Source organism: Scyliorhinus canicula, chromosome 14 (genome assembly GCF_902713615.1).
Source record: "Scyliorhinus canicula chromosome 14, sScyCan1.1, whole genome shotgun sequence".
NCBI classification, from domain to species: domain Eukaryota; kingdom Metazoa; phylum Chordata; class Chondrichthyes; order Carcharhiniformes; family Scyliorhinidae; genus Scyliorhinus; species Scyliorhinus canicula.
The window spans coordinates 66,874,408-66,886,959 of NC_052159.1; the positions used below are offsets into that span (position 1 = coordinate 66,874,408).

General features: G+C 40.7%; 1 protein-coding gene across 5 annotated transcripts in view; it reads right to left on the reverse strand.

Annotated features, from left to right (window-relative positions):
* Positions 1 to 299: 299 nt before the first annotated feature.
* Positions 300 to 12,552, reverse strand: part of LOC119977141 (LIM and senescent cell antigen-like-containing domain protein 1) — a 174,213-nt gene continuing 161,960 nt past the window's right edge. For 3 of the 5 annotated variants that reach the window (XM_038817778.1, XM_038817776.1, XM_038817774.1), the window contains exons 7-11: positions 9,663 to 9,755; positions 7,835 to 7,883; positions 5,043 to 5,118; positions 4,639 to 4,816; positions 300 to 2,732 (exon numbers count right to left, since the gene is read on the reverse strand). In XM_038817778.1, the coding sequence (XP_038673706.1) occupies positions 4,669 to 4,816; positions 5,043 to 5,118; positions 7,835 to 7,883; positions 9,663 to 9,755 (366 nt within the window). In that variant the 3' untranslated portion in view covers positions 300 to 2,732; positions 4,639 to 4,668. The remainder of the gene's footprint in view (positions 2,733 to 4,638; positions 4,817 to 5,042; positions 5,119 to 7,834; positions 7,884 to 9,662; positions 9,756 to 12,552) is intronic. The other 2 variants (XM_038817777.1, XM_038817775.1) reach the window with 1 other exon arrangement.

Here is a 12,552-nt window from a genome sequence, read left to right on the forward strand (position 1 = left end):
TGAAATTCTGTGTAAATTTTGACCAAACGGCTGGAAAGTAATTTCACTCAACAGATTTACACACTCAAGGATGCAACAGTGAAAAGAGCATGGAATGAGCAGTAAATAATTTCAGAAATATATCCATTACAATTAGACATACTTATAATGGAAAGGTGAAATACTCAATCCTTCCTGTGAAATAAATTAACATAACACATACATGTAAAAAAAAAGACAATACCTGAGGCAGGCATTATAACGAATACACAACACTGAAAATGAAACTATTGAGATGCTGTAAATATGACCAAGTGGGATATTTCATGATATGTAAATTTTATTACATAATACTGGAGTACTGTATAGGTGTGATATACAGGGGAAAATACATTCTTTAATGATAAAATAACACAAATTCACTATGTGTTTCCCAAAACACTGTGCTGTAAAAAATATCATTAGTTCTCAAGAAATTGAAGTATTGATGGAGACATCACTTCACTATATAACTACTTCACTAGAACATACAAGTGGGTAATTACAGAACTGACATTTAAGATGAACTTGTTTTCAGATTTTACTTCATCTCAATACTTAGCACCAGCATTTATTACAAGAATTAAGAAATATGCTCAACTGCATCAAAACTGATAGAAAAGTTACTAAATACAATTAGTATGTCCAGGAATTTGGGGACTTACATTAAATTAAACTTGATAAAATGCTCCAAAAACTTGCATCTTTTCCTCATAGTTTGTAAAGTACCACCTATGCTGAACAGTAAGGTGCAAGAATGCCATCATCTGGTCATAGATGTTCTTCAGACATGGCTATCCAAGTGTTTCTTTAGCAATTAAGAAGTTTCGCCAAAATATTTGTTATACTTTCCACAGAACATTATTATAAATGTAGCAGTTGATCAATTTTGTTTTCAAGTATATGTAGGGAAATTATAGTATATATTCTTTTTAAGTGTTGCATTACAGTATCTATCATGCTAAATATATTAGGAAAAGCAATACATACTGAAATTAATTTACAGAATTTTAAAAATAGGTCATGCAAACACAGCTATTTCTGTCAAAACCGACTACTGCAGCTGTTATGGTGTCTTCCTACTGAAAACATGAATAAAAGGTGAGAATTCAAGGACAAATGCATAAATAAGCCAGTATATGGCATTTGGTGTAACATCCTCCTTCTTTACCTGATTAGGTGTTGATTTACACTATTTTTTTTTTAAATTTAGAGTATCCAATTCTTTTTTTTCCCAATTAAGGGGCAATTTAGCGCGGTGAATTCACCTACCCTGCACATCTTTTTGGGTTGGGGGTAAGACCCATGCAGACACGGGGAGAATGTGCAAACTCCACACGGTCAGTGACCCAGGGCCGGGATCGAACTCAGGTCCTCAGCGCCATGGGGCAGCAGTGCTAACAACTGTGCCACCATGCCACCCTATTGTTTTACTTTTATCATTGTACTTTTTAAAATTAGATCCTTCAAGTATATAATCTATGTTTTTGTTTGAAAACTGGTCACTTAACTAACAAATTTTCCTACACAATGTACTTTTATTTGCCAGTGATACAGCTTACAATCAACACCTTATAGCAGTTACAAACTGTACAAAAATAGTAGAGGTTTATGCATATATCATTAGAATATATATTGAAATAAACCAATCATTGGAATTACTGTGACGGAATGTGAAACTAAATTTTGGTTTTCTTTGCATCTCTTGTTAAGTGTCTCTAACTCCATATAATCATTTACAATGGGAGAGAGAAAAAGGCATTGACATTATTATTTTCTGTAGTGTAAGCTTGGAGTGAAGCAGATTAAGTAAAATATATTGTAATATTAAGCGTTCAGTGATACTTCTAACCCAAAGCATTTTTGATAGTATTAAGCTTATACGGATATAATTTGGCAAACTCTTGGTTACTACGAGTGAGCAGATTACATGTTAATTCTCTCTATTGTAATGGATTTGAACAAAATCATTGTCACTTTTCATTTGTTAGATGTGCAGATGGAGACTTAATAGCATGTACCAAAACATTTCTGAAAATGCAATAAAGTAGTACCATTTTAGAGTAAAAGAAATATGATTCACCACTTATAGATGGTACTCTGCTATAGCATGTTAACTTACTGCCATGCTGTCAGAGTAGTGTGATTCAGGTTCACCAAGTGACTGCACACAGTCAGGCCATTAATAAGGCACTTCCCCATTGGAAGGGGGAGGGTACAATGTACAAAAAATAGTTTCCGGTTGAATCACAATACTGCTCTTGCATAACTCCTAGGGAACTATTGAGAGCAACAAAAGGACAATAAAGAAATAAGTCATCTATGCGTTTGGTGAGCCAAGGTATATTTGTGTGGCATCACAAGGTGAGGGGGCAAAGATTTTAAAATAGGGATTACTTTTTATATAAAGTTGAACAAATGGAACTGTCTGTTAGGTTCAGGTAAAATCTAGATTTCTTCTTTCCAAAACTAATTTTCAGTGGTAACTTCTCTTGCATGGAATTTTGCCCCAAATCTACTCAGCTGACTTGTTATTAGAAAAAAAGTCTGAATTAAGAAGAACTAGTTTACAAATTGACAGTAAAACTCAAGAAGATTCCTATTTCCGTCCTGCACTTTCAGCCAGTTTCTTCAGTCTTTTCTTCAGTTCCAGAGGAAATTTCTCATAGCATTTCTTACAAACTGGCTTCATGTCAAACTCTACAAACTTGTTTCTATGGAACAAAATAAAAGAACAGTATCTTACTTCCACTCAATGAAAACCGTATGGACATGTTCTGTCAAAAGGACACTTTCCATGCAGTTTTAGTTTTTAAATGCAACCATAATAGATGGAATGGAACACCATATAAATTTGGGCAGTAGTTTTAAATACTTTCTATCAAATTTAGGAAAAAAAGTTCTAAATTGCACTAAAATCTAAATAAAATGGGAATATAACAAGAACTATTACCAAAATGTAATCATCAAATATAGTTGTAACAAAACTGTATTGATGACCATGAAACCATTGTCGTAAAAACGCATCTGGTTCACTAATGTCCCTTAGGGAAGGATCTGCCATCCTTACCTGGTCTGGCCTACATGTGACTCCGGACCCACAGCACTGTACCCACAGCAATGTGGTTCACTCTTAACTGCCCCTTCAAGGGCAATTAGCGATGTGCAATAAACGCAGGGCCAGCTGGCGATGGCCACATCCCATGATCAAATACATTTTTTAAAAGGTGACCATGGACAACATTTTGGTCTTGTCCAGGGGCAAATTGATGATGTAGCTCCTGAACTTTATTGCTACTTTCATCATCGTCATTCAATGCTTTTTGTGTCATGTCAAAAACAATTTGTATTTGTGGAGTTTTTAACATTGATCTTACAAAATATACTTCATAGGAGTGTAATCAGACAAAGATTGTTGCATAGCCAAAGAAGGAATTATTAAGATAGGTAATAGAATTAGAGACGGGAATTAGAGACGGTTGCATTGACTTTTGTATGGCTTGAGACTTACCAATTCAATTTTCAAACAATATAATGTCTTTACAAATATACCTCTGCCATAATACAAATCTTTTGACTTGCTCAGAGAATGGAACACGTTTATACATTTTAAAAAAAAAATATAAATTTAGTTTACCCAATTCATTTTTTTTCCAATTAAGGAGCAATTTAGTGTGGCCAATCCACCTACCCTGCACATCTTTTTGGTTGTGGGAGCGAAACCCACGCAAACATGGGGAGAATGTGCAAACTCCACACGGACAGTGACTCAGAACCGGGATCGAACCTGGGACCTCGGTGCCGAGGCTGCAGTGCTAACCACTGTGCCACCATGGTGCCCTTGAACACTTTTATACATAAGAACCATATAGTTACTGATGGTGCAGAAACTAATGTAGGTACAATAGGTAGAATAATCATCTCATAGTCTGAAATTTCTGAGTTAATTTCTAATGATACTTCATTGGTGAGTTATCAGACAAAATTCAACATGGAGACACAAGAAGAAATATCAGGATAAGTAACCAAACATTTGGTCAAAGAGATTATTTTAAAGGTGTGCCTTAAAGGAGAAGAGATGGGTAGAGAATTGGAGATGTTTATGGATGGAATTCCAGTGCTAGTGGTGGAGGCAGCTGAAGGCATGTCCGCCCACAATGGAGTGCTGAAAATTTGGGATGTGACGGGTCAGAATTGGAAGAGTGCAGAAATCCTAGAAGGGTGGAGGGTTGTAAGAAGTTATAGAGATAGAAAGGGCAAGTTCATGGAGGGTTTTGAAAATAAGGGTGAGAATTTTAAATTTGAGGTGTTAATGGAAGGAGAGCTAATGTAGGTTACCAAGCACAGGGTTGACGGGTGAACAGAACTTTGTAAGAGTTAATGCACAGGCCAACAGAGTTTTGAATGAGCTCAAATGCATAAAGAGTGGAAGATAGGAGGCTGGTCAGGAGAGCATTGGCTCACAAAATGTGAAGGAGGGTCTAACCAGTAGATGGGTAGAGGCTGGAAGCAGAGATGGATGATAATACATAGATGGAAGTAGGTGAAACAATACAAGGATGCAACAATACAGAATGAGTTGTTTAGAACACAAGACGGACAGAAATTGAAGGTACTAACCAAGGACAGAAGAGAAGAATTAGGCATCCCTTACAGGCAGATATCCATCAGTTTTTTCTTTTTCTGTTTATCTTTTGCATCTCTTTCCCGTTTAGCAAGTCTCCGTTTTAAATCTTCAGGCAATCGTTCATAACAGTGTTTACAGACTGGTTTCAGATCAATTTCAACAAATTTGTCTCTTCACAGAATGAATAGTGGACAGAAAAGGATAGAACACAGACAGTGTAATGTATGAAACAAGGAAAGTATAGAACCACATAGAAAAAAAATTGAGAGTTGCGATTCTGACAGTTTTATTTTGGGAGATGAAAATAACCAGATCTTAGTCACAGAAAGAAATTAAACACGTTAAAATGTTATGAGTTGGAAGCACACTGTGGATTACCAGGACTTAAGCTACTTACTTGAGTGTCAGCTTGGTGTTGCAAGTGGAACAGGAAAAGCAGTTAACACACCAGGCCTTGTTCAAAGCAGATACAACTGTACAGGAAACATATGTTGGAATATACAGTTAATCACAGCACTAATATTATCTTTATTTGTATTTATCCACTTGATTTACTCAAGGTGAATTAGATTCAGGTTTAAAATTGATGTTTATTTTTTTTATAAATAATTTTTATTGAAATTTTTACAAAATACAAAATATAAAACATCTTAACTCTATTAACGTACAACCGCGGTAACACCCCATAAACAATGCCCCCCAGCTTCAAGAGCAACTTCAAACAAAAGGAAGAAACAAAAACAAAGAAAAAGAGAAAAGAAAAAAAAACAAAGGAGAGATAGCACCCTCCACAAACCCTTGTGCACAGTTCTCCCTCCCCCCAATCCTTACCCCCTCCCTTCCCCCTCCCCTCTCCCCAATCCTTACCCCCCTCCCCTCCCCCCAATCCTTACCCCCCCTCCCCCCAATCCTTACCCCCCCTCCCCCCAATCCTTACCCCCCTCCCCTCCCCCCCAATCCTTCCCCTCCTCCCCTCCCCCCAATCCTTACCCCCCTCCCCCCAATCCTTGCCCCCCTCCCCCCAATCCTTACCCCCCCCCCTCCCCCTCCCCCTCCCCTCCCTTCCCCCCCTCCCCCTCTCCCCCCTTGACCCTCCTGAAAAAGGCCTTTGGGATAAAGATGGGGAGGCACTGGAACAAGAACAAAAACCTCGGGAGCACCGTCATCTTAACGGACTGCACCCTCCCCGCCAGTGACAGCGGTAACATATCCCACCTCTTAAACACCTCCTCCATCTGCTCCACCAACCTTGTGAGGTTGAGCTTGTGCAGGGCCCCCCAACTCCCAGCCACCTGGACCCCTAGGTACCTGAAGCTCTTCCCTGCCTGCTTCAGTGGGAGCCTACCAATCCCCTCCTCTTGATCCCCCGGATGCACCACAAACACCTTGCTCTTGCCCAGGTTCAGCTTATACCCCGAGAAACCCCCGAATTCCCCAAGGATCCTCATCACCTCCGGCATCACCCCCCACCGGGTCCGCCACATACAGCAGCAGGTCGTCCGCGTACAGTGACACTCGATGCTCCTCCCCACCCTGCACCATGCCCCTCCAGTTCCCTGACTCCCTCAATGCCATGGCCAGGGGCTCAATTGCCAACGTGAAGAGCAAGGGGGACAGGGGGCACCCCTGTCTCGTCCCCCGATGCAGCCGAAAGTACTCCGACCTCCTCCTATTCGTGGCTACACTTGCCATCGGGGCCTTGTAGAGCAGCCTCACCCACCGAATAAACCCCTCCCCAAACCCAAACCTCTCCAACACCTCCTAAAATTGATGTTTCAACATTTAACAGCAGTTTGCAAAATTCAACGGCGTGAATAAGGAATTCTGAAATTCTGCCAAACTTTTAAAGTAGGCTGGTTGGTTTGTTTGAAAGTTGGGAAGGAAGGATAAATAGAAATAGTTAATATAATGTACAAAATGTTTGAAACTATTTTATTTGCTACATTTTAAAATCAGGAAATTCCTGTTTCTGGATGGTACTGTTCCACTGAAATTCCTGGTGCTTCTCCATTACACGTAAATGTTATGTACATTCCGTCACAAACACTCCAATCAAAGTACTTTCAAATTTACCTTCTCCTGGGAGGAGAAGGGGATTAAGACACTAAAAAGATTTGTTTCTTGGGGGTCGGTTTGCAGGATTGAAGGAGCTGGGAACGAAGTATGGGTTTGAGCAGGGGTAAATGTTTAGATACATGCAGGTTCGAGATTTTGACAGAAAGGAGATAGAGCTTGCCGGTGGAGCCAGCCTCCACATTGCTGGAGGAGGTGCTGACGACGGGGGGACTGGAGAAGGGCGTAATATCGGTGGTCTACGGGGCTATTTTGGAAGAGGAAAAGGCACCGCTGGAAAGGATCAGGGCAAAGTGGGAAGAGGGGTTGAGAGGGTATGGAGGAGGGGTTCTAGTGTGAGGTGCTCCGGAGAGTGAACGCCTCCACCTTGTGCGCGAGGTTGGGGCTGGTACAGCTGAAAGTGCTATGTAGAGCACACCTCACAAGGGCGAGGATGAGCCGGCTCTTTGAGGGGGTCGAAGATGTGCGTGAACAATGGGGGGGGGGGGGGGCGCAAGCCACGTTCATTTGATTTGGTCCTGTCCAAAACTGGAGGATTACTTGAAGGAGGTTTTTAGGGTAATCTCTAAAGTGGTGCATGTGAAACTGGACCCGGATCATATTCGGGGTGTCACACCAACCGGGGGTTGGAAACGGGTGCGGAGGCAGATGTTGTAGCCTTCGCCTCGTTGATTGCCCGAAGGCGGATCCTAATAGGATGGAGATCAACCTCTCCACCCTGTGCCCTGGCGTGGCCAGGTGACCTGCTGGAATTCTTGACCCATGAGAAGGTCAAATTTGAACTGAGGGGAAGGATGGAGGGGTTCTACAATTCATGAGAGTTAATCATTATGCACTTTCAAGAATTGGATAACACTGAACATTAGGAGGGGGTGCGCGGGTTGTGGGGAGGGAGATTGTATGTGTTAATGATGACTATGGGTGATTCCTGATTCCTTGTTGTTATTTGTTTATGTTAACATGCGGGCTGCTGTTTGGGGGTTTGGTGGGAGGATGGGATTGTTATTATCGATTTGGAGATTGACATTGTATTCATTACTGGTTATTGTTTATTGATGGTGGGTGTAAATTTGGGAGAAAATGTGAAAGAGAATAAAAATATTTTAAAAAACTTACCATCTCCTTCAATCACACGGTTACAGTGGTAGCAAACATCACCAAACAGCTGAAATAATAGATAATTGTAAGATGTACAACATGTGTGTATGTTATATTCCAGTACACATCAAAAGTTCTAAATTCAAGATAAAAAATTTTCCTTCAGAAATTTTTTTAAGATAATTTTTTTCCATTTACCACAGAATCAATTTGGCTCAATTATTATCATCTCACTTTCAAGTCTGAAATTTCCAAATTAGCACTTATCTCTAGGATTTAAACATTTCACCTTGGTGCATTGTCACAGCTACTGTTCATTAGGAATGTTAAACTGAGGCAAATTCTGCCTGTTCGTGTGGACAAAGAAGGTTCCATGGGAATACTTGAAGAGCCCATCCAATATCATAGCCAATATTCATTTTGCAGTCAACACCTCCAAAAGCAGAATAGCTAGTCAATTACCTCATTGCTGTTTGTGATACATTGTTATCTGCATGTTACTTGCTAAGTGACTGTACTTCAAAATAATCTCACTCCACAAGAAGCTTGATTATAAATAGGCCCTTTCTGTGGTGATATCATGGCTGTGTTGTAATTCACCGACTGACCACTAGGAGTATCATTAGTATATAAGTGGATGCTAGAGTTAAGTGACCTCAGTCGGACTGGAGAGCTGGAAGCGAGAGGCTGCTTGTGCATGCTAATACTGTTATTCATCTGTTGTTTGTATATAGTTGACCCAGTTAATATTAATAAATCGTTTATGGCAGCTATAAATAAATCTTGTAAAATAAATCAGGCCAGACAAGAGCACTACACTTTCTTTTGAACATATCGGTTCTGAATAAATGCTGGATTGCAACATAGTATTTAAATCTAGCTGATACAGATTTTGTATAACTTTTGTACAGCTGTTCTGTTTAACTTTTTTTTTTAAATAAGCAACAGTTAAACTTCCAATTAAAGACAAAACAAGGATAAGCAACACACATAAGGCTGGCTGTTTCAAATATATTTACAGAGAGAATTTACAGTGCAGAAAGAGGCCATTCGGCCCATCGAGTCTGCACCGGCTCTTGGAAAGAGTACCTTACCCAAGGTCCACACCTCCACCCTATCCCCAAACCCAGTAAACCCACCCAACACTAAGGGCAATTGTGGACACTAAGGGCAATTTATCATGGCCAATCCACCTAACCTGCACATCTTTGGACTGTGGGAAGAAACCGGAGCACCCGGAGGAAACCCACGCACACACGGGATGTGCAGACTCCGCACAGACAGTGACCCAAGCCGGAATCGAACCTGGGACCCTGGAGCTGTGAAGCGATTGTGCTACCCACAATGCTACCGTGCTGGCCCGAAATTTAGTCTACTTATATAAAAAGGTTGGACTCTGGGCAGCACAGTGGTTAGCACTGCTGCTGCAGCGCCAGGGACCTGGGTTTAATTCCAACCTCAGGTGGGTGACTGTGTGGAGTTTGTATGTGTTCTCAGTCTCTGCGTGGGTTTCCTCCGGGTGCTCCAATTTCCTCCTACAGTCCAAATATGTGCAATGGATGGATTGATCATGATAAATTGCCCGTAAGTGTCCAAAGATTAGGTGGGATAATGGGGGTAGGGTGGGGGAGTGGACCTACATAGGCTGTTCTTTCGGAGGGCTGGTGTGGACTTGATGGGCCAAATAGCCATGATGAACATGTTCACAAAAATCATCGAAAAGAGTATGATATACTTCCTATTGGAATTAAAAATGCCAGATGCAAATCGAATAATGTTTCCATTCTTTAGTAAAACAAAACAAAATTGTTAATAAATTAAGTGTTATCGAGTATTGCAGTATTACCTGATTATAGTGAGTTTCACAGTAAGCCAATCCCTTCCTTTCATAGTGACGATGACCCAGAAAAGGTTTCTCACATTTGGCACACACAAAATGCTGAAATTAGAATTGTAGCAGTTTCAGTTTGATCATCGATATTTCTACTAATAAAGTCACTAGCTGCAACCACTGTGACTGTTCAGTCAAGTGTATGATCAAATGGTCAGGAAAAAGACTAAAGAGGGCATGAAATTGTTCAGAGCAAAGCATAACCAAAAGGTACATGTTGTACTTTCTTTAACCCTATATCCAATAATTTATGTTCTTATGAAGTAACAATTTTATCAACCCACAACAAAATTTTGGACAGGGACAAATATACATAAAGAAAAACAAGCAGCTCAGGTGCTGATTTCAATTACCCAGTCTTTCCTGAGTAATGCAAGGAAAGACACTAAAATACAAAAAGGCACTAGACACTTTTGCTGTTACTTTTGCCTTTTCATTCAGTTCCTTCGAACAATACACAAGCAAACTGCTCGTAGATTTGTTTTGATGGGTGGGTGGGAGGAAAAGAAAGACATCAGAGGCAGAGATCTTGCCTGCCATCCATCCCACTCTCTACCTAACTGATAAGGGACTGGTTTAGCACACTGGGCTAAACTGCTGGCTTTTAAAGCAGACCCAGGCAGGCCAGCAGCACGGTTCAATTCCCATACCAGCCTCCATGAATAGGCGCCGGAATGTGGCGACTAGGGGCTTTTCACAGTAACTTCATTGAAGCCTACTCGTGACAATAGGCAATTTTCATTTAATTTTCATTTCAGTTTGTCCATTCTGAAACTTAAAACTGACTCCTGTCCTTATGTGCTCTTGTCTAAGTTTTGGATGAAAGTAAATCAATACTAAAAGCTCAGTTCATGGTAACAAATTGAGATATGTACAGTTATGAAAACCAAAGCTTAGTGCTGGAGCATATTTCTTAAAAAGTCAAAATAACATATTTAAAATAATTACATTTAATGTTTAGTCTGGTAACACCAAACATCCCAATCTGCAGCACCAAACGCTAAGCCAATGGATGCTCAGGGGCTCACAGCTTTGAATCCCATTTTAATATATTACAAAACATATTTCATGTAATTTTTGGAAATGTGATGAGAGGAATCCTTTTATAACCTGCAATATATCTTAAATTTATATCCCTCTTGTTTTAGCATTCAACAATGAAGTACAATGGGATTGAAGCAATGCAACATACATAGATCATCAACATGTGCTGCTATGGAGACATCAGGCACATAATCCCCCACAGCCTAGGTCACATTGTCATGGGAAAGAGCACAATGGCTGCTTGGCATGTCTCGCAAGAAGAGAACAATGTTTTAAAAAGCTTCAGTTGGACATCATCAACGAGTTGCTTATTAGTGGCTAGTTAAGGATGGTAGTAGAGGTACAAAAGCAGATAAATTGCTCAGTCATTGTTCTTCCCAACATTTCAGCTACAGAGAACAACGAGTCAGAGCAGGGAAAGACAGCAAGAGCAGTGGGGCCACAAGGAGCAGAGAAGGAAGATAAGAGCTCAGTTCGAGCGGGGAGAATCAGTGGAAGCAGCAGTGTTGCAAAGAGCGGCGAGAGGGAAGGTGAGAGCTCAGTTTGAGATGCAAAAATCATTGAGAACAGTGGGTCTGGGCAGTTTCCAGTCAGAATGTAGATTCGGGAAAAGCTAGGTGATTAGTTGGTGAGTATTTCTGATCTAAACTAGGGAATAACTGGGTGAGTTTCATCTATTGTTATAAAGTAGGGTGTAATATGACTAATAAGTTACATGAAGTATTAGTAGGAATCATAAATATTAGTAATATTAATTGATATTGGCAAGGTTTATTGATATATCATAAGGTTTATTACCAGTAGTAAAATGAAGTATGGGTAAGAATTATGAACATTAAGCAAAGGTATATTAATAGTAATAAGTTTTACTAGTGTTGGTAAAGCTTTATTAATATTGGTAAAATTTATTACCATTAGGAAGGTTTATTCATAGCAACACAAGTATCAATTAATGAATAGGAGAATGGCAGGGCTGCTCAAACCTCGAGCATGTTCATCCCATGTTATGTGAGGACTCCAAAGGGCAGCACGGTGGTTAGCATTGTTGCCTACGGTGCTGAGGACCCGGGTTCGAATCCTGGCCCTGGGTCACTGTCTGTGTGGAGTTTGCACATTCTCCCCGTGTCTGCGTGGGTTTCACCCCCACAACCCAAAAGATGTGCAGGATAGGTGGATTGGCCACACTAAATTGCCCCTTAATTGGAAAAAATAATTGGTACTCTAAATTTATTTTTTAAAAATGTGAGGACTCCAAGATGCTTCCCATGTTCTTGGTAACAATTTGTGCAGGAAATGTTGTAAGTTACAGCAGCTGCTGTCACTATGAAGTGTGCATGAGGTTCAGAGTTATGTGGATAGCACGCAAGAAACATGAGGCATATAGGATTCTCAAGGGACTTGGTAGGGTAAATGCTGAGAGGTTGCTTCCCCTTGTGGGAGAGTCTACGACCAGAGAGCATAATCTCAGAGTAAGGGCTCGCCCATTTAAAACAGAGATGAAGAGAAATTTATTCTCTCAGAGGGCAGTGAATCTGCAGGATTCTTTACCACGGAGGGTTGTAGAGGCTGGGTCTTCAAGTATGTTCAAGGCAGGGGCAGCACGGTGGCGCAGTGGTTAGCACTGGGACTACGCCACTGAGGACCCGGGTTCGAATCCCGGCCCTGGGTCACTGTCCATGTGGAATTTGCACATTCTCCCAGTGTCTGCGAGGGTTTCACCTCCACAACCCAAAGATGTGCAGGTTAGGTGGATTGGCCATGCTAAATTGTCCCTTATTTGGAAAAAAAATAATTGGGTACT